Consider the following 26,766-nt stretch of genomic DNA (forward strand, 5'->3'; position numbering starts at 1 on the left):
ACAACACAACATAATTCTAAGTCACTGTTAATAGAATGAGTAACAAGATTCCACAAAACTGTTTAAAACTAATCACTACATAATGATGGTGTGCGAGGACTGGCAATGGACTCATTAACCACAACTGACTGGTTTCATAAAGACTACAAATTTTTATATGTACACAATAACATGCAACTTGCAGTAGAGCAGCATATCCAGTAAAGATAATTACTGTTGATTTTTACCCTTTGGATCACATGACTTCTCTGTGCTTACCTGTCCTGCTAACAACAATTAGAATGAAATCCGTGATCAGGGAATCAACAGCTTCATAGAGTACCATATGTGTGTATGAAAACTTTTGCTCATCAAGATATTGCACATACTGCACCTCAGTTATAGAATGATCCAAATCAGATTACATTAGTGGCAATTTTAGACAAACACAACAGACATGCTTCTTTATCTGTTAATTTCCTATAAAATTGCAACTTTTCCAGTGAAAATGTTTGTGAGTTTTGTCCTATATATTCATTTTACAATGATTTTTTGTTTTGCTTTTCTATCACACATATGAGCAGACAACAGTTTTGTTTTTATATTCACACTGAGCATATGGTAAATTGAAGACCTGCATGCTGAACTGTAAGTTAATACAAAAAAACCCAAAACTTTGAAGACCAGAAAAGGTTATTTAGAAGTGACTTTTTCCTCAACTGTATGTTCACGATGCAAAATTTTGCTTGTTCTTGTTAAAGCCTTTGCTGAAAGATGACAAATCAAGATGAAAAACAAATTACAATTTTGATGAATGCTGCTTTCAATTCTCATTCAGGAAGACATCACAATTTTGTTGATAGTTCCAGGCTACACCAGGATGATAAATTGTTTAAAATTGAAACATCGTACAGAATATCATAAAAATGAGATTGTTTTGAGATAACCTAACCAGCAATTGAGCAGCCAATCACAATTGCTAATGCCATTTGATATAGAGATACTAAGATTTGTCAAAGAAGTCTAAACCCTTACATGTCACTGTACACAGACATAATTCTGTATTTCCTGACTGTTAAATCAGGGAGATTGGTTTCCGGCGATCAATTCCTGATTTTACTATGTGAGATTATTTTGATAAATTGTTATAATTGTGCTGATCACTTTCATGATGTGCAGTATCAGTCTCACAACTGTCATGCATATAGCCTAGATACTAGTGAAAAGACCAGTCATTGTGGTCTAGAAGTGACCTCAGTACATGTGCTAAATCAACCCTTACAAAAGTTCATGTTTTTATGGCAGGAAGTTTGATAATTTGATTTAGGTTTGGCTGTGACATCTAAGTGAGATGACTGACTTGCCATTACAGCATTCTTCTGGCAGTAGTAAGTGATAATTGGTGGTACAGTGTATGTAAGGTATTCCAACAAAATAAATTCATGACAATTCATTTTTGAAATTTGTAAAATTTATTTTTGTGAAAATTTACAGTTTACAGTCTTACAATTTATGTTGTTGTTTTGTTCATAATAATCTGTTGAACATTCTATCAGACTGAGTCTGGTTACTGTGATATTTATGCTATGGTTGTACAATGCTTCTGCTCTGTTCATTTCTAATACTCTCTTTACATCTACTTTTAGGTTTGTACGGAATCTGTGAGAAATCGGTTTCTAAGATACTAGCACTTAATAAAACTTAATTATCATTGAAAATTAAGTAATCAGTTTGACTGTACCAAGGAGAATCAACCTTCCCAGGGCTCAAAATTATAGGTTGTCTTGCGTCAAATGACCACCATTTTTCCGTGCTTGACCTCCAAATTCTGTAACTGGTGGTCATTTTGACCACCATGTAAAACAATTAGTATTTCAGCGGTTGCCGGTTTGTCTGATGGCGAGGGTACCGTTTCATCAATACAACATTGCAATCGGCCTTGAAGAAATTGATACACATAACGTTTCATTCCTTTTTGTGGCGCAGGGCCTTCACAGGTGCTAATAAACTAAATTTCATTTTGCAACATTTATGCAAATATTTCTCGCAACGGAAAAAACAATTTCAAAATCCTTCTACTTATCATTACAAAACATTAGACAACGCAGCGATCACTTTGGAACTCTGGCAAGTATAAAAATATGATTGCAAGATGAACGAATTGTGCCATCTACATGTATTTGCATGTTGTTTGGGTTCCAATAAAGCACGAGTCAGTAGATGAGAAGTTGTTGGCAAAATCATTATCATTTTTTTTTTCTATCCAACATAGGTATTAATTTTTTTTTATCCACTGTACAGACATGTACATTTTGGGTACAGCCATGTTCAAAGACTCCCACCATAACATTGACCTCTCTTTTCATGAATACAAAAAGCCTGATAATATGATTCAGTTAAAAAAAAGATATTGACTGCCAGTTTCCTTAAAATGACCACCAAATTTAAAATGTGGTGGTCAAAATGACTACCAGGATAAAATGTTAATTTCGAGCCCTGCTTCCTTACCAAGTTTAGCCTTGTCTTCAGGGACATGAGCAGCCAAAATATAGTATGCAAAAAAACAGTGTTCATATTTGAACAACAGAACATTGGGAATTTATTTTGACGTATCTTTATTTTGAGGTATCTTTGTTTAAAAGGTGACACCCAGGAAGCTTATTTTAATTGTGGACTACAGATAGTTGACTTGCTTGTCTGTTTTACTTGTCAAGTTACACATACACACATTGCTGTTCAAACAACTATACACACTATGCTTTACCACATTGACACTTGATCAGAGTTCTCGATCAACGATAACCAAAAAAAGCACTTCTAGAATTCTGTTCCATTTTCAGAGATGAAAAGAACCTTGAATGGAGGTGAAGATTCAACAAAAGACACTGCATACGGTACTTGAGTTTAATGGAGTTTAATTTAAAATTCATGTTGTTCTCTCTTGATGGTAAAAAAACGGCTACTTGTAGATTTCTGGTTCAATTTTCAGTGATGACTAGCAGCTTCAATGGGAAATCAAACTTCCAAACAAGACACTGCATATGTTACTTGAGTTTGGTGGAGGTTAATTGAAAATTCATGGTGTTGGTGATCATACCACTATCAAAGCATGTCATAGATTGATCAGATACTCAGTATAAGGAACTCACAGATACAGTAATAGAAATACAGCACTGATTAAGTTAGAATCTGACTCTACATTGTTATTCTGAAAAAACACAAAATCACCGTAAATTCTGTACCTTTGATACTGGTAGTCATAATTTGGAAATGTAGACTCACCTTTTCACGACAATTGGACTGTCCTCAGCTGGAGAATCACTGTCTGACAAGAGCTGTGCTAGTTTAGCTTTTGCCTCCCCTTGTCGCTGGCTTTTGCGAGTACTTCTCTTACTAGACCCCAGTACACTATCATCATCAACCATGGCAGCCTGTGATGATTTTCCTTTAGCATGTGACTGGCTGGATCTTGTAATGCGTCTTGTACTGGTTGCAGGCGTAACAAAGACATCACTTTCCAAGTCGCTGATGGTGAAAGAAAACAAATCAACAAGACTATTACATTTAAGTACTTCTATGCTAATTTCAAAATTCATAAAGTTGTGACGCAAACTCATCTTTACATTTCACATTTGCTTTGGTTTAATTTATAGCATACCTGTCAGTTTAGGTTTATGAAATTTTAAACATAAAACACTATACCACATGAAGGTTTAGATATTTTTTGTTGTGTCACTTGCAGGCATTCAAAGATATAAAGATCAGTTAGTAGACGATTAGAATAACACAAGTCCTTTGCTGTTTTCTTGGTAAAAATTATTGCATTGTTGCATCTGTAAATATTTCATCATCATTCTAACAAATCAAGGTCATCCCTAGGGACTTGCAAACCAATATCAAAGAGAAGAGCAAAACTGACAGACAGTGACAGATGATGATGACTATCTTTCTGACAAGTTCTACATTGCTGACATCAAAGCTAAAAAAGTATGTCACTTAAAATTTTCAGCACTGCCTTCTAACAGTAAATTATTTGTGACTGAAATAATTCCTCATACGGATGGCAAGCATACAGTACGAGAATGTTAGTACTGATCAGTGGATGGACAGAGTTTCAACATTTATTGCCAAGTATTTGGAGAATTTGACGAAGAATAGGCAATCAACCTAGATGCTGAGTAAACTGAACATATCAGGACATCCCTGAAACTTGAAGAACTCTAATCAGTACAGAAAAGACAAGTCTTGGCAATATAGGCTGCAATCATTTCTTTCTTTGATACCAAATCTGTACTCTCTCTTGGAATAAGCTGCAACCAAATATTTTCCAACTAATGATGGATATTATGTTTTACCTGTTGTCATCTACATCAACTTTTTTAGCTTTTCTCCCCCTGGTTACAGGAGTACTCAGAACACTTTTCTTCTGTGTATCCTTGCTTTTACCGGTTGTACTTTTTCCTGTTGACAGAATTATGTAAGAATTGTGTTACTGAATCACGTCATCATTCAGCAATGTTAGTAAATGAGGAATGTACAAAATTGGACTGATGAATTCTAGTATAGCATCAGTGGAGAAAAATTCACCAGCAAAAATGTACAAACATTGATGAATCTTTTGCATAAAATATCTTTGAGACTAGGATCTATGCATTCACAGACACTTAAAATTCAAGGACTTTTTCAGCTATTTTCAAGGACATTTTTTGGTCGAAAACAAAATTTTCCAAGTATCATTTTTACGATATCATGACCAATCACTTCGTGACTTTCAAAAATCAATTTTATTGCTTATCAATTTTCCATGACTTTCAAGGACTCAGTGTCATTTTCAAGGAATTTTCCAAGGACTTTCCTGGAGACTTTAAAATTCAAGGACTTTTCCAGGACCTTCCAGGAGCATACGGATCCTGTTTGACGAGGGTCTATGATTTGACAAATTATCATAGTAAACAGTCACAATTGAACAATGAGAAACTTTCAAATTAATTTACACCAGTGAGTTTTATGAATTTGTAACTTAATAGCTCTAGGCTAATTTGACAAAGAGCTGTGCTGATTTTGAACACTGACCTCTTCCTCTGGTCTCACGTTTAGTTGGTGTCTCTGCAGGAACGTCATCATTTTTCTCAATAACTGTTTTTGCTACACTGACAGTTTTCCTTGTTTTTCTGGTTGCTGATGCTGTAATATTTTTCTTGCTGACTGCATTTGCAGTGTCTTGAATATCTGTCACTTTGTCTTCTGTGCTTTCAGTTAAGGTCCTTGCCTCCTCTCTATCAACTTGAATATCACCATCACAACCATTCTCATTCTTAGCCTCCTCATCTCCCACTTCATCCTCTTCAAGTTCTTTCTCATCATTTTCATCTTCGTTATCTTCATTTCTGTCGTTTTCTTCCTCTGTATTTCCCTGATCAACTTTACCTTCTAGCTGTGTAAGCTGTTGCTGAAACTTCTCCACTAAACGTTTGGCATTCTTCTCCTCAATGGCCTGAACAATATGAATTATTCATAAAATACAATTAGCATAAATTACAATAATTCTGCAAGTCAAGAGGCAGATTCCCCTTCCATGGTTCAAAATAAACCTGCTATTGTTTTTCATCTCATTTATTTGGTTGTTATACACTATTCTTGGACACAAAATAATATCTTGGTTGTCAATACTGTATATTGTTATACCTCCTGGTATCAGAACTCCATTGCAAGTATTGGTACATCAGAACATATGTCGACAGAGCTGACACACAAGCCTTTTCCCACTATTACTGCAAATGCTTGTATTAAGTCTTATCATTGCCAGTTATGTGATGTGCATCAGTAAGTTATGAAAGACACCATGATAGGTGAGTGAAGCTCTCTAATTTTGTGTTAAATTCCAGCTTGTAATTTTGAAACGATTTGCCATATGATAAAACTCAAAGGACAACCCTTCATCATAGTCCCTACCTTTGCTGTTATTTCCAATAGAAGAGTAGAGTAGAGTTTGTGACTAAAAAGGGTTGAGGACTTACCTGTATCATTTGTGCAACCATTGTTTGTAGATCTTTGACCATAGTCTGATTACTTGCTGAGATTTCCAATAATGTCAGTGTTTTACAAAGTGTCCGCACACCAGGTGCCTCACAATCACTCAGAATCTCATTACAAAGTTTAATGGCTAGACCTTCATGTACTGAACAATCCTGCCACCAGATAGAACCAAGATATCATTAGTGCATTAGAGCTGATATAAAAAGAATAAGTCTTTACATCAGCTGAGATTCAATTGTAAATTATACCTATATATTATTGTGCTTCATTTTCTCTGAGTTTGCTATGTGTTACACCACAGACTTTAGTATGTTGTGAGAGATAAACAAGGTAATCCAAATTACATGAATGTGAAAAAAAGCCAAACTGACTTCAGATATAACTTGCAATGTATTAAAGTAGGAGAACATTTTCAACCAATTCAATAGAAAAGTGTCCTGTGGACCCTATGAAAAATGCTTTCCAATACAGAAATGATAGAAAAAAGATGGAGTATAGAAATAAGTGAGGTACATTTTGAGGGTAAGTAATAGATAGAATTGTGCCTGATTGTAGATATACTCACTTCTGTACCATCATTCTGCTTGTCTTTGTTCTGCTGTAGATTTGCATGATTTGTCAAGGTCACTAACAGATCAGCTACATTGTTCTCATTGATTTTAGCCAATGGTGAAAAGATAGGTGCATTGAAGAGAGTCCGTAAGGTTGGTAGGAATGCCTCACTTATGCACTCTTGGTGAGACCTGAAAATTTGAAAAAGTAAAATTAAATTCAAACCTGCTGCTGAAGGAAAATTCTGTAAAAAATACATTGAGTACATGGTCTTCTGATTAATTTTATAGCATTTGCAATTTCTAAACACTGGACAATAATGGTTGGAAAAGTAGGACTCTGAGGTAATTCTTGCATTATAATATCGGTACATGTCTAGTATCTATCCTTTGTTTTTCTTTTGAATAGTTTAAACACACGATTCGAACAGACCACGGTACAAACAAAACCATGTGCGCAAATGCGTATAGAAATATGGGTGAAATAATCACCTCGCTTCGCTCGGTGATTATTTCCTGCCAAATACGCTAATTTTCACCCCAGAGGTCTTATATCCGCAACCAAATACCCTCGCTTGCCGTTTATAACCTCTAATTCAGTTGTAACAAAATGATTTCATAAACTCATAGACTTACTTTGCACTGAATGCATAGAGTGGTAAAAACAGACCAAGACAATGACGCAGTCTGGTATCTTCCTCTGTGATAGGGTTGTACCATAGAATTACCAATCTGGATATCAATTTAGAACTGACAATACGTCCTGATATCAACAATTTGGCCAACCCTTCTGCTGCTACAGTGCGGATCTCTGAACTCTGTCAACATGAAAACGTATAAATATATCGCACATTGAAATGCAAAATGGTTTAATGTGGATCTAATCTCAATAACTAATAAATAATATCATTTACTTTATGCTGGTATTCTAAGAATAATGAAAAAGACTATCAAAAATCATTATCACTTCACTTTGGCAATCCATAGATACTGGAATATCTTCATCAATAGATACAACACCAACTTGGGAAAGTTAAGATTTGCATGAGGAAAGAATTTCCAAATGTCAGTATGATTCATTTTTATGCTTCATCTTGCTGGATTGTATCTTGCCAAACATTAACACATACATGTAGGTAGATGTACATCATAGTACATTGTCCCTATATGAATTTTGAATAAGATTGTTCAGACCTGTCTCTATAATGGCTTTGAACATGAAAACACTGTAATCAAATGGCAACAAAGCAGTCACATTGGATCTATCATTGTTATGTATGTGTACGGTATGTCATAATGGATTATTCTTGTGCCAGGTTTGAAAGAAGTTGGTGCACATATGTCAAATAAATGGCTCCAGACAGAAGAAACAGACAATGTCCTATCTACAAGTCCCACCTGGACTAACAAAATATAAAATAGCATATCAACATACACTGCTTTCTACTTTGATTGACAGAAGTATTGAAATATCATAATGTAATACTTTCTATCTCACCTCATTATCAAGGAGTGTGGTCAAAATAGTGAGGATACTGTTAGCAGTTTTCTTCTCGTTTGTTTCCTTAGCAACACTCCTCTCCATCTCATCACTATCTTTTGATTCATTTCCATCTTCATTATTAGTTTCATCATTCTTTTCATCCTCATCAGCAGTGAAAGTCTCAAAGCCGAAGGTCAGCATCAGATCAAAGATGGCTTTCAAAGCTTCAACACGAATGGTTTCTTGATCCACTTGAGATACCTTGGAATTGCAAAAGTTAACATCAAGGATTTCATCAATCTCAAATGTTACTATACATGCCAGATAGAACAGAATATTACTAAGTAACAGACATCTCATGACAAGTATTTGACTATGGATTACAAGAGTTTTCTCTCTAGTATCTTGGTATTTTCTGTGGGCCATTATACCGGTATGATAGAATGAATAGCTGACATGTATGCAAATCAGTACCCTCATGCTACTACGTCTCTTCCATAATTTGAAATGAAACAACTTATCGTAATCATACAATGTTTACATGTATCCGCTGCCACTCAACCTCAGTGGGATATGGGTACAGAACATTTCCTCACACTCATATACAAGTTCCACATTTGTTGCTGTTCCCTGTATTTGAATTCCTTGCAGGGCCTTTGTGCATATTTTCTGCTGTACCTTGCTTAAGAGGTATATTCCTGATGAAATATTAGAACTATTGGTCTATTCTACCATGTGAAGGAATATGCCCCTTTAAATGTGCAACTGAGAGTTCTTGACACAATAAGAGTCTCTAATGATAATGTGAGGATTGATAAATGGACTTGCTTTTTTAAATTGTAATACTGTGGAACACCATTCAGATACTTTAGACCTCCTATTTTCAAACTTTTAAACCAATCTTCATGGTTTGATAAACAGACATGTTCAATTCAGTTTCCAATTAAAGTCAGCAACAGAAAAATAGTTGCCAGGTAAAAAAAATGGGGAGTGGGCATGTCCTTTTTAATAGTGAAAACAGTAAACTTTTCCCTGCTTTTGAAGGTGTTGTCGGAGTCATGTCTCCACTCAGAAGTCATTCTTCTTCCTGTCACTTAAAAAGGACAGGTTTGTTATCAGCTTTTATCTTTAACCACATTGATTAATTGAACACACATTTCAAAGAGAACAAAGAACTGATGCCACATAGTTAGTTGACATTGACATGGAGGTAAAAAAGACCTCCATGATGTCGACAAGCACTAATGCAAAATCCAGGGATTGTGGACTGCTGCTTTAATGTACTCTGTACACATGTACTCTGTACACACACATGGCTTGCTTTGTCTTGCAGGGACCCACAAGGTTCTCAGCAATTCAGTGATTATGTACCATTATGATGTGACATCACAGCATACAACTAGATTACATGGTTCACTGTGGAGTTTACGGTGGCACAACACAGACCATACCTGGTACTACATAATATTGTGACATTTATGCGTATTTCTATGCAATATGAAAACAAGAGCAGAGCATATAATGCACCAAAAAGGCATCCAAGAAGCAGATCTTCTTAGATAGTTTAACCCTGACAGAAGCAAGACTTGATAATAATAGCTTATCATGTCTTGTGTAAGATATTACTTATCCCTAAACAGCTAATGTGTACAGGTGAGTTGGTGCATTTACCTGCATCAATAGCAGCAGATACTCCTTGGCAAAATTCTTACATAATTGACAACACAGACCAAGGCACTTGACAGCTAGATTACGCACCAATGGATCTTCATTTTGAATTCCAGGAATTATCTTGAAAGTGAAAAAGGAAAGCAAATGACAAGCTATTAGTTTCATGTTCTGAAGATGAGTTTATGGTTGGGAGTTTGTGATTACATTCACATTACTTCATGGACTGGAAATCAAGTTGTTCAATCATATTTGTAGATATGATGCTACATTTTAAGACATTATTATTCTATTGCATAGCTGATCAGTTATGATTGTTGAGAAGAACTGATTGTCAGGAGAACTTACCAAAGTTTCTGCCATGGTTCTCAGAGTTGGATTCAATCCATTGGTAGACAACTCAAGCAGCATTTCACTGGCAATCGTAAGACACTTTGTCAAAGTAGCTGGGTCATTCTGATAAAAAAATTACCAAATTATAGAGCAAGTTAACACCAGTAATTATCCACTGGCTATTGCTGGTTTTAAATATAAATATTTGATCATCGCTTTGATTCCTGGTTCTCTTAGGTTACTACGTGTTTGACATCCAATTAAAAACTGTTATAGTAGTTAATTTCATGACACACCTCTGTATCAGTATTGCATGGCAAAACAATCCTGTCTCAGTTTATCAGTGCATTTCTAAGCAAGTGTTTTTCTTTATATAAATGCATTACTCACCGGTACAATTATGTACGATCAAACTACATATAGGCCATAGGACAGCAAAAGTAAATATTAGCAAGTGAAATCCCTTTCATAATATTCAAACAAGAGATGAATTGTTTAATGTGCTTTTTTCTTCACTTTCAAGAATCTTAAAACTTTTAAAACACATGACATGTAAATAAAGATGTATTCACCTTTTCAGTAGAAGTTTGCTGGGAGCTAGGTTGAAGTGCTTCTATAAGGCTAGCCTTACTCTGCTCCAGTTCTTCAACTCTTTGTTTGACTTCAGCAGCTTTGTTGAAATCTTGGTGAGTGATACAGTTCTCTAACTCATCTCTCAACTGATTTAATTCAACCCGTACACCTGCAAGCTGCCAAATGAAAACACAACAATATGAATCCATGGTCTTGAAAAATGACCTGTGTATGGATATACATGTGTATTACTTTGAAAAGGATAAGTGTCATCACAGTTTTGTAAAGTATTTATGTGTGGGTGCATACAGCTCTGCCTACAGCTATATCAATAGAAAAATGTACATTGCCATTTTCAAACTGACACAAATGGGTTTACAGAAACACGGATGTACAGTTTTTCTCATTTGCTTTTTTCATGTAGAAACCACTTTAGAGATGAGGCTTTCAGTTGGTGTGTTATAAGGAAAAACATTTCAATAACATTCTCCCAACTTTCCATGTTCTTTGGGTGTATTTTTCTTTGATTGGACTATATGTATGCGTAATATTTCTGCTGTCCTTTTAAATATAACTGCACTGACATTAAATAGGGAAATCCTGATAACTATTACTGGTCCTTTTTACAAGGGAAAATGGCTACAACTTTTGATGTTCTTATTTTTGTTGTCTAAAATGAGTATGTTTTCTTAGTCTTCATTGTACAATACGCTGAAATACAAATTTTTAAACTTGTGAACACACTTGTGTAAAATACAAGTATTATTGTTGACAAATGATTTCTAGTCTAGACTAACACTCAATTGTCAACAAGTCCAATGTCAGCATTTGACATATTAACATACATGCAAGCTGTGTCGACACATTGAACACTTTGCATTTTGGTATGACGTTCCAAGTAGAACAAGAAACTGTATATTGCAAACAAAAGTACTTAATATAACCACTGGTAATACAGTTGTCAATAGAGCCTGCCTGGCATGATTCATATCAGTGAAAACACAAACACATCATTTGCACAAACACTGTACTGTAATGCCATTTTCCACTATACCAGTATGTTACCAAATATCTTGACAGTGACAATACAAGGAAATTTTGTCCCACGTACCTTAACTTGATTTAGCCTCTTTTCCTTTTCATCTACTGGAACATCAATTTCTGTCATTGGTTCTTTGATATCAGCAATGATCTCAGCTATCTTGATGATTCTCTGATCAGCATCACTATGGATCTTATTAAAGCAATCCAGTAACAACTTAACCAAGGATGCAGGGATATCAGGAGACACAAGCATATCATGTACAAGCTTGTCAAGACGTTTTCTATGAATTGAAAAGAAGAATTAACATTCACTTGTGAATATATCTCTAATTAAAAAACCCTTGGTGTTGTTCAATAAATAGAGCAGCCTAATGGTTATTGATTAATATATAAAGGTACTGATTATTTTGTTGAGACAAAAATTTCACATATTGCTATAATAACCTCTAATACAGAGCAGCACTATTCAGAAATTTCTACTTTAAAGCAGACCAGAGGGACTGGCCCTTACTCCTTTCTTCCGATGACAGTCTACTATAAGTTACCAAGTCTGACTTGGTTGCAACATGTCATGGGGTGCCTAGTTGGTATGCTTGTCATAGTAAAGCAAAGTAGTTGCCTCCTGCATTGTTTACTGTGTTTGATAGCATTTTATAGTATTGGGTTACTACTAAAAAGGACTTGGGATATAAGAGTAACTGGTGCCAGGGCAATTAATGTTCAGTTTTAACTCGATGTAGATACTGCTTGGTAAGTTCATGGTAGCTTACAACTAATTCCCACCTGGGAGAAAGAGGGTTACATTGCTTTGATACAACATGACAAAGGTAGCTCTTATTTTCTGTAGGTATGACAGGGCTCGAAATTAACTTTTTACCCTGGTAGTCCACTTGGCTACTTTTCTGAAGTTGGTAGCCCAATGGCAATGGCTTGTAGTCCATGCATAGTTTAGTTTAGGGATATTGTACTCATCCGAGTATAAGCCCTGGTTCAGCAACACAAATAGCAGTAAAACTAGGGCTTCAACTCGAGAAAGCGCATGTTATGTGTCACGAACGCTTAATTTATGCTAATTTAAATTTTTTTTAACACTTTCTATCACTTTCAAAATCGGCTTATATACCCAAAGAAATTGTAATTTAGTAAAGACAAAAAAAATATTTTCATGATCTTTATGAACTGGCATGCCTTGCTACACCCGAGTCTCTCTATACAGAACGTAATACATTGATACTGATCGACAACCATAGATAAAAGACAGCAACACTCAGCAACGATTTCCAAGTTTAACTGACACAGTGTTTTATATCGCTGTTTCAAATCAAACATTACACATTACAATCTCTGGATACAGAAATGACAGTTTTGTGAAATTTCAGCATCAAAAACCCCAAACTTGACACAAGAACGTCTTGTATGCTGCAGATCAACAGCATAGTGTGAAGTGGCATGCAAAGACTGCACGGAAAAGCAACTCAACATTCTAGTATCAAACGCTATGTATCTTGTGAAAACTACAACATAGCAATGAAAATTGTAATAGTCACCGGAAAAAACTCTTTACAGATGAAAGGAAAATTGCTTCAAACAAATGAAACTGCATGTTGACTGCGTTTAGCTCGTCGTAAATTTAGTGACGGACATCGCACGCCAAGTATTTCATGTCCAAGGCTTTGGTAGTCCCTGTGGGCTACCATTTGGTAGCCCTAGGGAAAAGTTGGTAGTCTGAGAACGCGGGACTACTGCTAATTTCGAGCCCTGTATGACCTGCATGTACATTTAACTTTGAAGCCAACAGGTCATTCAAGACTCTGGCAATGTGGCAAAAACAATAAAGCCATTTTGGAAACACTTCTGCCTTAAATGTAAAATGAAAATTAACCCCTTTCCTGCCAAACAGTATCGTTTACCCATCTGCCAAGTCAGTCAAAAGCAGTATTGAGACAAAGTGATAAAGATTTTCACTCACTGGGCTCAGTATGTTATAGCAGCTTAGTGTTGTAAAAATTATGTTTACAGCCTATGTTTTCAAGGGCCTTGTTTGTCAAAATGCACCATATGGAAAATATTGTGCCTTACTACAGTGTAGCTTTAACCAACTTGACCTGATGGCAAAATATGAACTTGGCAAGATAAGGGTTAACTTTGTTTGTATTGTACAAGTGAATAAAAATAACATCTTTGTAATTTTTTAAGTTTGAACTGGGGGAGAATCTGCAACCAACCATGATTAAGCAATAAAGCACCCCATGTGATGGTATACCACGAGATTTTGACCAGTTCATAACATATATGCAAGAGCGATAGCGAGAGCATATATGAAGTGAACTGGTCAAAACTGAGTGGTATACCATCGCTGGGTGTGATTTATTGCTATTAAATCATGACAGTATGAGTTCGCGCGTGTGCCAACCATGGTATATTCGCGATATGCCACCGTTCTTTTCACATCTCGACCAATCAGATTGCTGCACTTGCGCCATCAATATACTGGTATGATATAATAATTGATATACAACATCTAATGTGACCCAATGTGACCAAAACCTTCAAGGGTCACTGTACATTGTCTATTTTCATATCAGGGTAATATGGCCAATCTCTCCAACATTTAAATGAGTTAGGATTACAGTGTATACAATCAGTTTCCTTATGATTTGAAGCCGTTCAAAAGTACAATTATCAAAAAAATCCCATAGGAGAGTGAATGCATGCTACTTTTACAGGTGTCTTACCTTCCAACCTCATCAGACAGGTCCAGTACTTTTGCCAGCAACAACAGCTGTTGAGCAATAAATTCCTGTTTCAATGTCAACTCCAGATTCTCTTCTGACTGTTTAATCTTCTCCATGTAACTACAAATAGTAAAATTACATTCACATTACAGTAAGTGGTTCACATAATTTGGAAAGGTGCAGCAGAGTGATTCACAATATTTGCACAGATAATACCATAACTGATAGTATACTTCTTGTTAGTACATGGATTGTGTGTATTTCACTTTTATCATTACACCCTTTCTTTGTCTGACAGTAAAATAGTGAACTGTATGAGAACATGGTAGTCACTTAGTACAAAGTAAGGGTTTAGCAAGTCCTGCCATACTGTCCCATAGTACTGCTACAATTTTAATCAGCATATTGTTTTCAAAATCAGTCTCTAGGCCTACATGTATAGTGATATTGGAATGACAATGTGGACATACCAACATATCAGATAGTCACATCAAGCCTTTGATTATCAGGTGTAAGCACATCTACAATTTTACATGGCTTTATTCTGAAGAAAGGGCCCTACACTCAATTAAAATCAAAGGACTTTCAAGGACTTTTCAGAAATTTTCACATTCTTTTTGGTCTAAAACACCATTTGCAAGGTGTCATTTTTCCTATATATCATTTTTATTCATCATTTTACATATCATTTTACAGTATCATGCATGATCATTTGGCGATTTTAAAAAATCATGAGTGACATCAATTTCTAAGGACTTTCAAGGGCTCAATCTCATTTTCAAGGGCTTTAAAGGAGGAATTAAAATTCAAGGAATTTCAAGAAGCATCTGGGTTCCTGCAACTTCTCCTAAATGGTGTTGCTTTGAAGTTGCCTCGACATTGAATTTCTGATGATTGTCAATTGCTGATCTCACCAGCACTGTGAAAGTCCTGTTGTTGAATATGGCCAGTGTACAGTAGCTGTTTCAAGCTATAACATCATTGTTATCAAAGTTGCAGCAAAGCGTTCATTACAAGTTTAGACCGTTAGTTGACCCCTGGCAATAAAAAAGTGTAGCTATAAATATCACTTCCATATCTAGCTGCATGATAAAAACAAACTAGGAGTAGAACACACAAAATGTAAACCTGTCTATATATATTGGAAAAAATGACATGTATGAAATTTACAAATGGTTTTGTCAAATTTACAATGTACATATGAAGTAAAATCAGGATTAGTAAATTTACTGAGATTTTTCAAAATCCAGAGGAAATTGAGATAGCCATGACAGACTTTCAGAAGTTTGTTTACATCTCAACTAGCATGATTGTGTTCAAAGTCTAAGATACCAGTCCCTCCATACTCTTTGCTGTGATTTCTTACAAGTCTGAACAGACTCTTCATGCAAAAGACTGGCAGAGTTTGTGATTAATCCTAGAATCTACTTCAAAGAAATTTTGTGGTTAAGTGCAATAGTAAGCATATAACTAACAAATATGAATTAATACGTATGGGCTCTATAGAGAGTATAATCATTTAGTTTACTTATTTGTGATATGCCAACAAAATATGTTAACTGGCAAATCAATATGTATGGGCATCCATCCTGTTGTATGACCATCAATACTGACTACTTACAGCTTCCTACCATTGGTACCTTTGCAAAGTGATATATATTCCAAACCTTTAAAATGCTCAGAAAAAAAAAATCAATTTTCAACCACACAGCAAATCTACAACTGTACACTAATTATATAAAATCAGCAAAAGAGACAAACAGCTCCAATAAACAATAGCTGTAGTTGTTCCATTTGCAACTAAGCTTTGACAATGGAAACTGCAAATGGGCCACAAGACGTGCATGTATGTAGCTATGTCTGCCTTGTGCCTGACTCTTACAGACCTTATCCGAAAAGTGAATATCCAAAAACTCATGAACAGCAACAATCATCAGCAAAATAGAAATGCACAGTGACATGGCTAATAACATATATCCGTTTATATTAAGTTTACTGCTGCTGAATTGAAAGAAAACCATGACAAAGAATTTACATGTATTTTAGAACGTATAGAACTTCCTGTAAAACTGAGGGTAAAGTGTGACTGAAATTGAAATCTCTTTGTAATTTTTGTAATTTTTGTGAACTTAAATGTAGAGTACTGCTTGTGAAATTGTGTGGCAAGTTGAAAGAGTTTTTCTTCATTAGTCGAAAAAGTTCACCGTTAACATACAATAACAAAGCTAGTAGAACTGGATTCTTACCCTTGTGCATAGTCAGAGTATTGGGAGAGAGTGGGTAACAACTTCTCTAGTTTTTCTTCTTGAACTGCTCCAAGAGACTTGATGTATTGACAAAGACATCTCCAGTACATGGCACTTTCACAACTCAGCTGTTCATCAGTTATCACATGCCTGTCAACAAACATTATATTACAGTATAATCTATAATATTTAGTTTTGCGTAAGCAGTATACCCTATCATTATACAGCTTCAACTTGTAAACTTGAAATGTCGGGTCAAATGTCAAGTCTTTAGTGCAGTCAGGTCAAATACACACAAATACAGGAGAAATACATTTTTTGACCAAAAATGTCAAAAATTGCCTTAAAAATGATAATTTGCATATTTCTGCACAATTTAAACAAATCTGAAATAGATCATCCCTAGGGACCTATGTACCAAATATCAAAGCTATCTGACAGGTAGTTTTGAAGAAGATTTTTAAAGATTTTTTTACCAAAAAATGACAAAAATTGCCTTAAAAATACAAATATGCAAATTTCACCACGATTTGGACAAATCTGACTGAAGTCACCCTAAGTAAACTGCATATCAAATTTCAAAGCAATCGGACAAGCGGTTTCAGAGAAGAAGATTTTTTTACCAAAAACAGTGAAAAATGCCCCCAAAATACAAATATGCAAATTTCACCACGATTTGAACAAACTTAAGTGAGGTCACCCAAAGTGAACTGCATATAAAATTTCAATGCAATTGGACTTGCGGTTTTAGAGGAGAAGGCAATTGTTGATGGACGACGACGACGGACGACGGAAAATCAACCTATTTGATAAGCTCTGCTTCGCTGACAGCGGAGCTAAAAAATTCAACATTTTTTGAATTTTTTTCTATATTCCAATATGGCCGCCAGGATCACATGACCTTCTAGGTGGGTCACATGACCTTTTGTGCATTTTTATGATGTTCTGTCATATTGCAATGCTCAATGAAAAATTCCAAATACTCCAGATACAGCTCATGCATGTAAATCAATATATTTAAGGCCATATTTCCATAGAAAACTACGCGTAGGAATGCATGTATAAAAATTAATTATGCAGTGAAAGTGTTAAAAATGCCTCTTATTCAAAATGTAAGAACTTTATTGCCAAACAACATATTTGTTTTGTTATATGTCATTTAAAGAATATAATGTGAACATTTCAGAAAATTTCATCCAGCCTGAGTGGAGTTAAATTCTTTGGAATTTTTGAATTGGGAGGAAAGAGAAGCAAGGAAATCAGGTGATTTGCATATATTTGCATACATTAACACCTTTATATCACGCAACTTACAACTTCTTGACAAGCTAAAAGGTGAACACAACCAATATTTTTATCTTTGGTTAACAAATCAATTAAAATTGAATGAATATTTGCGAAAAATTTATTTTTGAGCAAAATATGCAGCGCCCCCTGAAAAGGTCTATCATAGCTTTTGGAAAAACGCACGAGAAGTTCAAGTCAAAAGAGGGAATCCTTTTTGATTAAAGAAATATACGCAATGTAGTTAATGTCCATTTGAAGTCTGTCAGTACTGGTGAGCAGCAGATCAGTTAAATTTGTCAATTTATGTCATGTAAACATGACAATGGCCATATATGGAAAATACTGATGAAAAATAGCGCCAATGGCACTTGATCACAACTGGCACATTGTGAAACTACTCTATCTCTGGGTACACCTGTACATGAAATACTGAATGGGTAGGTGCTGCGGGTTTGGAGTTTGTCAGTAAATGCACACAGAAAACAAAGTCCCAAAGTAGCGAATTCCAGCCATTTTCAAACCACACTGTTTGTCAGTAGGGTAAGCAATATTCGCAAAAATCACATTTCCAGGCTAATAGACTATGTTTTTACAAAATCACACGTCCTTATTACAAAATAAAATGATCTTTGTCTTTAAATCATGCGCCAGTAAACAGGTCCAGCAGCTAGTTATGTCATCAAGTCTGTAATGTTAAGGGTCATAACAAATGTGAGAAATCTAAAACATTAAAAATGTTGTTTTTTATCATTTTATTACCAAAAGCGCATGAAAATCTCTGATACTTTGAATTAACCATCCTGCATATTTGTAACATTCATCAAAATAGTCCACAATGCAGGACTGGTGTACATTCCAAAACTACATATATGAAAGACCCCTAAATCAATTAGTTAAAGAGGGGTTAGAAATTTCCCAAAACTATCTAACTGCTGCTCCGTTTGGCTCCATTTTTCGGAATCGGAACCTTGGAATTAGTCTGAATATCTCTACCAAATATCAATGCAGTCTGTTCAGCGGTTTTTGACTTTTTGTCGTTTACGGAAAATGGACACTGTCCACCACCGGTTGAAGCTAACCCTATATCACAACTTCCAGATGTGATAATGACCTATGGTCATTATGTTAAAAAATACCGCCAATGGCGCTTGGACATAATGACCGCCTAGTATTATCGGCATTTATCAACAACCACACTCACTGTGAATTAGACAGACCACGAAGTCAATGAGCAACATATAGCTGAAAGACTATTTTTCACATTGCGATTTTAAGCTCATTTTTATGAGAAAAGAGACATGTATATGTATATAGAGAAAAAAGCAGAAGACATATTTGTAAATTGTTTGTTAAGTGACAATCATATATGCATCTCTTGAAATTTTGTGGTTATAAGGTATAACAGTAGTGTAAGAATAATGAGGTTAGAGTAAGTTAGTAAAGCTAAGTTGACAGTAATTAAGATTATACACTAAGCTGGGGAAATCTGATTGAAATAAATGTTGAAAAGTAGCAAAGTCATGGTCATCTTTTGTCTAATACCTTGTGTAAGTTCATGAACTTTACATAAATCTTGCTATAGATTTGTTGCTAATGGGCAATAACTGTGTTTTAAAAACTATCTACTGTTGATTGACCAATCAGAGTGCTCAATTCAGGGTGTTTTATCTACTCATAAGCCTTGGTCACCAATTCCAGAAACGAATGACAGCGCAGTATAGTAAAGTACTGTCCAATCAAAGTGAACATGTCATATTCTGTAGAAATCTTGTACGTTTTAATATTCAAATTTGGTAACACAGCGGAAACCAGCTGCAACACAAAATCTGCTGTGCCCTAGGGCATTTATATAATGTGCCCTAGGGCATTTATAGGATTTCCATTACATTGGAAGGCTATTTCACAAATAAAAGTTTTAATTCATATCCTAAACATATTACATTGACAAAGGGGACGGTTGACGTAAAGACATTGAAATGAAAATATATCACTTAGGGGCGATAGTTTTTAAGTCGGATAAAACCCTCGTACTCGGGCTCTTCTGGTATATAAAGTCCAACCCTACGATAAAATGTCTCGGCCTGCGGCCTCGACATTTTATCATTGGGTTGGACTTTATATACCAGAAGAGCCCTCGTACTCGGGCTTTATCCTATACTCAGATCATTTGAGAGCAATCTATCCATGACAGCTTTAAATTGTAATATACTTCTATTTAAAGGAGAGAAACTTCTCAAATAATTTTTTTCCCTGTAATTTGCTGTGAGAACACATGGACAGATGCTCAGGACTCTATGCTGGTGCTACCTTGATAACTAACCTACAACTTGTAACGTCATTGTCTAACCTGTTCACCCCAATTTCCTGTAGACAGGTCCACACTCTCCATTGATAACAATGGGTTTGGGCCATACCATTGTAGTGAAGAGACTGTAACATGTGAGGTTGTGGATACTTAATCTCTGGAATGTCAAAGTCTGTATTTGACTCAAGGATGTTTACTTAACAAATGCCTAGGGTCATCTCAAAAGTGAGAATCTAAACTATGAAATATGTTATTTTTTAATGCTTTTGATGCCCAAAAGACCATAGAAATCTCTTATACTTCGAATCAGCCATCCTGCATATTTCTAACATTCATCAAAGCCTCATTTCTGTTCAACAACTCATAAAACAGTCCACAATGCGGGATTGGTGTACATTCCAAAACTACATATATGAAAGACCCCTAAAATCAATTAGATAAAAAGGGGGTTAGAAATTTCCCAAAACTATCTAACCGGCGCTCCATTTGGCTCCATTTTCCGAATTGGAACCTTGGAACCAGTCTATGTATCGTATCAAATATCAACGCAGTCTGTTCAGCAGTTTTTGACTTTTTGTCGTTTACGGAAATGGACGACATCAAACACCCGGTTGAAACCACCTCTATATCACAACTTCCAGTTGTGATGAAAAACTAACTTGCTATTCACAACAAACCTAGCTTGTCTTCAATTCACACCAGAATTTTGGTAAGGGTGGTAAGCAGGTAAATGTTACAGGGGTTCCTCAGTCATTTTACCAAGGTTCCCCTTGGTATATCAATGCAATCAAATAAAGGGACAGCAGCAATGTTACCTTGGTTCCCAAACCATTTACCAATATTCCCAAACCTTAGCAAAAAATACTGCACGCAGTATATGTTCATGTAGTAAGGATTACATGAACCTTACAGCTAAATGTACTGATACTTACTGATCATTGAGAAGATCAAAATTTTGGACCAATTCAGCTGCTGGAACACTTTTGAAAATACTTTTCAAGGCCTGCTCTGCTACATCACTGGAGTTCTCTACGTCCAATGCATCCAGGAGATCAATGACATTACCTTCAAATGAGTGCAGCCAAGCCTGGAGCAGCTTTGTAGAACAAGCATTTCTGACAGCCTCTGTGCACAGGAATACAGTACAGCACTCATCAGATTACATGTCATAGTCATGTGACTAAAGCCATATTCTGGTTATTTCACTGGGGCCAACAAACAATTTACATAAATATTAATGTAAAAATATAACAAATATCAGTGTAAGAGATTTTATGTGACAAAATCAATTGGGACTTAAATATAAAATTTGTAAACATTTAAGCTGTATATGCCTATTTCATGGTTGGTTTAATATTGACCTTTGTCTCAACATGACACTTACAGGTGCAGAGTGGATATGCAATCATTTCTTTGAAAGTATCTAATGACATAAAAGTATCTGAGAGATGTCAGAATAGTGTAACAGAGTACACTAGTCTGTTAGAGTATTTTTGTAATTTGTACCATTGTAACTATAGCAATAATGTATACATATAATGCAGTTGTACATTTAGAGCTTCATTATAGCTATAAGTTTTTATGCGTTTCCAACAGTTTTGTTTTGTTACTAAAACAGAATAACATAATCCTTCTAATCAACGCTGAAATGATTGATGTGTTTTTTTGTAATATTGTTCACATCTGATTTTGATACCGTTAGCTAATATTGGCTCTGACATTATGGATAGATTCCGTGAAGTATAGAGTAAAAGGACAATTTTAAGGCACCACCCTCCACATTTTACTTCTGATTTTGATTGGATGCTATCTGAAGGTGCATTATTGTTCCACACAAAGGAAGGCCAATGCCTTCAGTGTAACATGCAAGACACCCACAAGGATTGGAATGTATCTGTACTCTCTAGCTCAGATTTCAAGAGTGACGGTGATGATAAGTTTGATCTCGTAAACTTTAAATTTATCAGGTCATTGTCATGCAAACTTCTCCCAAAAAGCCACCTTTTTTATGAATATTTATGTGACATACCAGACCTATCATTGAGTCCATCTTTCAAGATTGTCACTCGCTGCTGAATTCTCAGTGCCTTTATATGAATCTTCTCTGCCAAGACTACAAAGGCAAGTTTACGGACACCGTCTTTGACATCACGTGTACGCTTCAAAATAACTGGTAATGTTTGAGCTGACGGAGCAATACATGACATGATTGCATATCTCACATCAGGGTTAGGGTCACTGCCCATCATGTACATATAAGCTGTGAAGACACAAACACAAGACCATTTGTTAGCTCTATGGTATATTACAAACAAAAGATTAATTTATAATTTTAAGAAATTTAAAATTTGTAAGTCACATCATTTAAGTACTTGGTAACCTGTCCTACACCAAAATTACTATAATTTTGTTGGCCACTTTTAAGTGCTAACAGCTGCAACAATACTGATTTATACTGATGATGATAATAATGATTTGCTAAACTCAGACTACTTGTAGTTTACATAGCCTTCAACAGATCTCACATACACAAGTTGAAGACAATTTGAAGTATTCCTTGATGTAGAAGATTCAGCAATGATGTGTTTTGCAAATCAAACTTCTAACCTTTATAGTAAGTTTTATGAAATCCACGCAACTTTCAGTTGGGTTGGGAGTTTCATAAAATCAATGCAATTTTCTGTTTTGTGATATCTTTCACAAGAAGAAGTATTCTGACCTTTGATGACAGGACACTCTTTATCAGAGGGATCCTGCAGTCTGGCAAGTGCTGTGACAGCTTGTACACGTACTGAAGCCTTCTTGTCTCTCAGTCTAACCAGCATGTTATCATAGATTCTGTCAAAGAGATCATCATCTATCTGGGCATCATCTCCCATTTGATTTAATAATTTATTTATCATCTGACAGCATCGGAATCTGACTGCTGTGCTGTTGGCACCATGAGACTGGAATGATGGGAAAAAAGATAGACACCAGGACATTGTGGATAGAACATATGGAAAATTCACATTATGACATACCAGTACGCTGAAAGTCCAGACAACTGGCAAAATTTTCACAGCTTTTATCAACTATGTAAAACTACATGTAAGCTCCTGTCACAAACTAATCAGTTCAATTAAAGTACGATTATCTCAATGGCAATATTACTTCTCAGAGCCTAGCATCTCAAAACAATTGACATGAAGTCTTTGAAGCAAACACTGGTCCATGTCAAGCAAGGTGAAATGATATACATGTAGTATCAATGTTCAGACAACAAATATGAATTCTGAAAGTGTACCACAAACTGTATTAATTTTTTTTCATTTGTGTATGAGATACTGTACCTTTAGATTTCAAATCACAAAAGTAAACATCAATGCCAGCTGGTGCCACAGGGAGATTGTACAAACTACGGAGCTATTCTTTGGCAAAAGACACAGATACTGCCAAGTATTAACTCCAAACCTTATATGTATGTGGTCAAAACTGTTTTATACACCAGACTTTAACCCTTTTCCTGTCACGTCCATATTTCACCATCAGGTCAAGATGGTTGAAATTAATGAAACACAACATATTCCATATGATGTATTTTAACATAATACTGTCAGGGCTTGACAATTCCTATCGCCCGACGCCCGGGACAAGTGAAATTTACGTTCGGGCAAGTCAAAAATAAAATCTGGTCGCCCGCCGGACAAGTTGTTTATACAACTTCTGGCGCAATCAACGCGAACCCAAGTTGCGGTTTGTGCATGTGTCGCCCGATTTGCGTTGTCGTTCACACAAAATAAATGTCAATCACTGACTTTTTTAGATACAATTGTGACGTTCTTCTGCGATTCACTTGCCGACTCACACGATGTTGCAATATTTCGATGATCGACATGAAATTGTTTCATCGTCCAATTAAAAAAGTCGCTTAAAATTTGGCGTAAACAGCATTTCTTTGTTGTATGCTGACTGCTCCGCCCCAACAAATTAGGTAAAAATTGCAAAACCCAATCATATTGCTTATCGGCGATCGACCGTGCAGTACTTCAAAATCATTTATGCAGCCTCGCGAAGTAGACGAACATTGTTGGCAGATAGTTTGTGGAGTGATCGCTGTAAATATGAGTATTTTACGGTAATATTTCCACTAACGCAAACAAGGCATTGTGCATTTTCGCGAACCAGAGCGTAATTTCCGCTCCGCAGTTGCGCAGACCTCCGCAAAAACCAAGCAAAGCTGTTGCCGTAAAGAGGCGCGTAGTTTACGACGATGGGCATTGTGTAACTCTGAGAAACGACGTTGCAATGATTTACGACAGCGCCACGAGGGCCAGCGTGAGTGGGATCGTCTGAGAATCGACGACTCGATGTGATGATTAGAACGATGTTTCTTACAAAAGATCTAAACATAAGCGTTTTGATGAGGAAAAACGCCGTAGATGTCATCTGCCGAAATGGAAAGCACAGTAGCCTTGGTTGAAATATGACGGTTCCAAAATGTTCTGTACGTCGTGTCTCAAATACCCCATCATTGCCAAACCATGGAGGTAGGAAGAGACTACCTCCATGGCCAAACCAAGCGAAATGCTTTTCTTGACGGATGCGACATGTTTCGCATTGAATCGATAAGGTCTCACGAGTTTAGTCAACCGCATTTGGACTGTTTGGCGCATCGCAGATGAGATCGTGACGGGGACAATGATTGTGGAAATTTTGTGGGTCCCACTGAGCCCGATACGGATTCACTTGCCAACACCCCGATCGCATGCACTCGCAATGCGTGAACTGACCAATCTTTTTACGACGGCATTTATGCTTGCCAAACACAGGAAGCCGATGTATGATATGTACCTTCAAATTTAATGTAAGCCCTGCGTACAGATCTGTGTGTTCCCGGCGTTATACCGCCTCTTGTGGTGGAGGCCGTATAACGCCGGGAACACACAGACCGTACGCAGGCCTACTTCAATGTAAACTTTTGAGAAAAATCGGCGTCAACATCGGCGAAAATTACCAAAATAAGAAAGCCCTGAAAGCTGCTACGGAATTCGTCGCAAGTATTTTGGTCTTGATTATTACAATGGAGGACAAGTAAAATTTTTGAGAGGACAAGTGAAATTAAAAATCCACTTGTCCGACAGACAAGTGAACTGGAAAAAAAATTGTCAAGCCCTGACTGTACATTTAAAGGCTATTGAAAATAAAATAAATAATAATAATACTTAATAATACTTGGTTCTTATATAGCGCACATATCCACAAGTAGATGTGATCAAGGCGCTTTACAATTATTATTACCCCTGGTCACTGGACCTAATATGATACCACTCAACTCCCTGGGGAGCAGACAACAGCTCACATGTGCAGCCAATAAGCGCAGCAGAGCTAAACGCACACATAACAACCTCTGTCCTACCAGGTACCCATCACTCCTGGGTGGGGAGAAGCAATGAGGAATAAAGTGCCTTGCCCAAGGACACAACACCACAGCCATGCCGGGCTCGAACTCACCATCCTTTGATCGTGAGTCCACTGCTCTAGCCACTGTAAATACTGTAAACTTGATTTTTTTGGACTAAAGATGCTATAAAATACCAAGCCAAGTGGGTGAAAATACGTCATGTTTTGGCCTAATACCACTTTTTACTGACTTGGCTGATGGGGAAGTTATACTGTCTGGCAGGAAAAGGGTTAAATAAAGTCTACCAGTAATATATGTATTATAATGAGTACACAAAACAGCATAATAAACTTTCCAAATTTACCTCAAGGAAGAAGTTAAAGAGAGCCATAAGGACATTGTCTTCCTTATCATCTTTGTTGATATTATCTTCATTTTTGCTGTTCTCATTGGTTTCATCAGCAAAGGAGACTGCAAACTTTGCAACAAATTCCAGAGTTCGTTCAACAGCTGGTTCCCGTTTCAGCACCACCATAGAATACATCAGATACTTGATCAATTCTGAATGAAACTCTTTCTTGTCTTCAGTCTGTAAAAAGAATACAGTATTATGGTAGGTTTAGGTCTTAGAGACAAGAAACAAACTGTATTTTTTTAATACCATCAAAGTCAGTCTGGTATCTGTAGACTGCATCCTCTTGAGAGAAAACTATTAAAAAGCCCATGAGCTGCAACTTTTGAGGTTTCATTCATTCACTTTCAACCTGAGATTAGTCCAAACAGATGTACTGTACTTACTGAAGGATGAGTATACAAGTATTATGACATATTGACAAGATGATCAATAATAAATGGGTGGCACTCTCAAACGTCTGCCTCCACAAGAATATGCAAAAGACAGTGTGGACATGTAGTCTTGCATGCCAGACCTTGAATCTGAATTTGCACTTGATTTACGCCACAAGCGGCAAAGCTGCAACCAAAGGTCTGGCTAGAACCACTGATATACTGTTCAATGGGATGCTTTGGTGATCAATCAGATGAAAAAGTGGAGATATTATTTATTAGGTATATGTTTAAAGGCAAAGTCAACAAAAATTATTTTTTATTCCACTGAATGACTGTGTGCACATTCAACCAGGA

At 36.2% G+C, this 26,766-nt stretch overlaps 1 protein-coding gene across 1 annotated transcript in view; it reads right to left on the reverse strand.

Moving 5' to 3' along the window:
- LOC139120817 (condensin complex subunit 3-like) overlaps window positions 1–26,766 on the reverse strand; it is a 35,711-nt gene that overhangs the window by 2,508 nt on the left and 6,437 nt on the right. The window contains exons 3-19 of the mRNA XM_070685387.1: window positions 25,988–26,212; window positions 22,960–23,188; window positions 22,270–22,500; window positions 21,173–21,365; window positions 16,649–16,798; window positions 14,403–14,522; window positions 11,735–11,948; window positions 10,623–10,799; window positions 10,066–10,173; window positions 9,721–9,840; window positions 8,065–8,310; window positions 7,203–7,384; window positions 6,581–6,758; window positions 5,997–6,167; window positions 5,053–5,473; window positions 4,335–4,440; window positions 3,262–3,504 (exon numbers count right to left, since the gene is read on the reverse strand). Of these exons, the coding sequence (XP_070541488.1) occupies window positions 3,262–3,504; window positions 4,335–4,440; window positions 5,053–5,473; window positions 5,997–6,167; window positions 6,581–6,758; window positions 7,203–7,384; window positions 8,065–8,310; window positions 9,721–9,840; window positions 10,066–10,173; window positions 10,623–10,799; window positions 11,735–11,948; window positions 14,403–14,522; window positions 16,649–16,798; window positions 21,173–21,365; window positions 22,270–22,500; window positions 22,960–23,188; window positions 25,988–26,212 (3,314 nt within the window). The remainder of the gene's footprint in view (window positions 1–3,261; window positions 3,505–4,334; window positions 4,441–5,052; window positions 5,474–5,996; window positions 6,168–6,580; window positions 6,759–7,202; window positions 7,385–8,064; window positions 8,311–9,720; window positions 9,841–10,065; window positions 10,174–10,622; window positions 10,800–11,734; window positions 11,949–14,402; window positions 14,523–16,648; window positions 16,799–21,172; window positions 21,366–22,269; window positions 22,501–22,959; window positions 23,189–25,987; window positions 26,213–26,766) is intronic.

The sequence above is a fragment of the Ptychodera flava genome, chromosome 20 (assembly GCF_041260155.1).
Source record: "Ptychodera flava strain L36383 chromosome 20, AS_Pfla_20210202, whole genome shotgun sequence".
NCBI lineage: Eukaryota > Metazoa > Hemichordata > Enteropneusta > Ptychoderidae > Ptychodera > Ptychodera flava.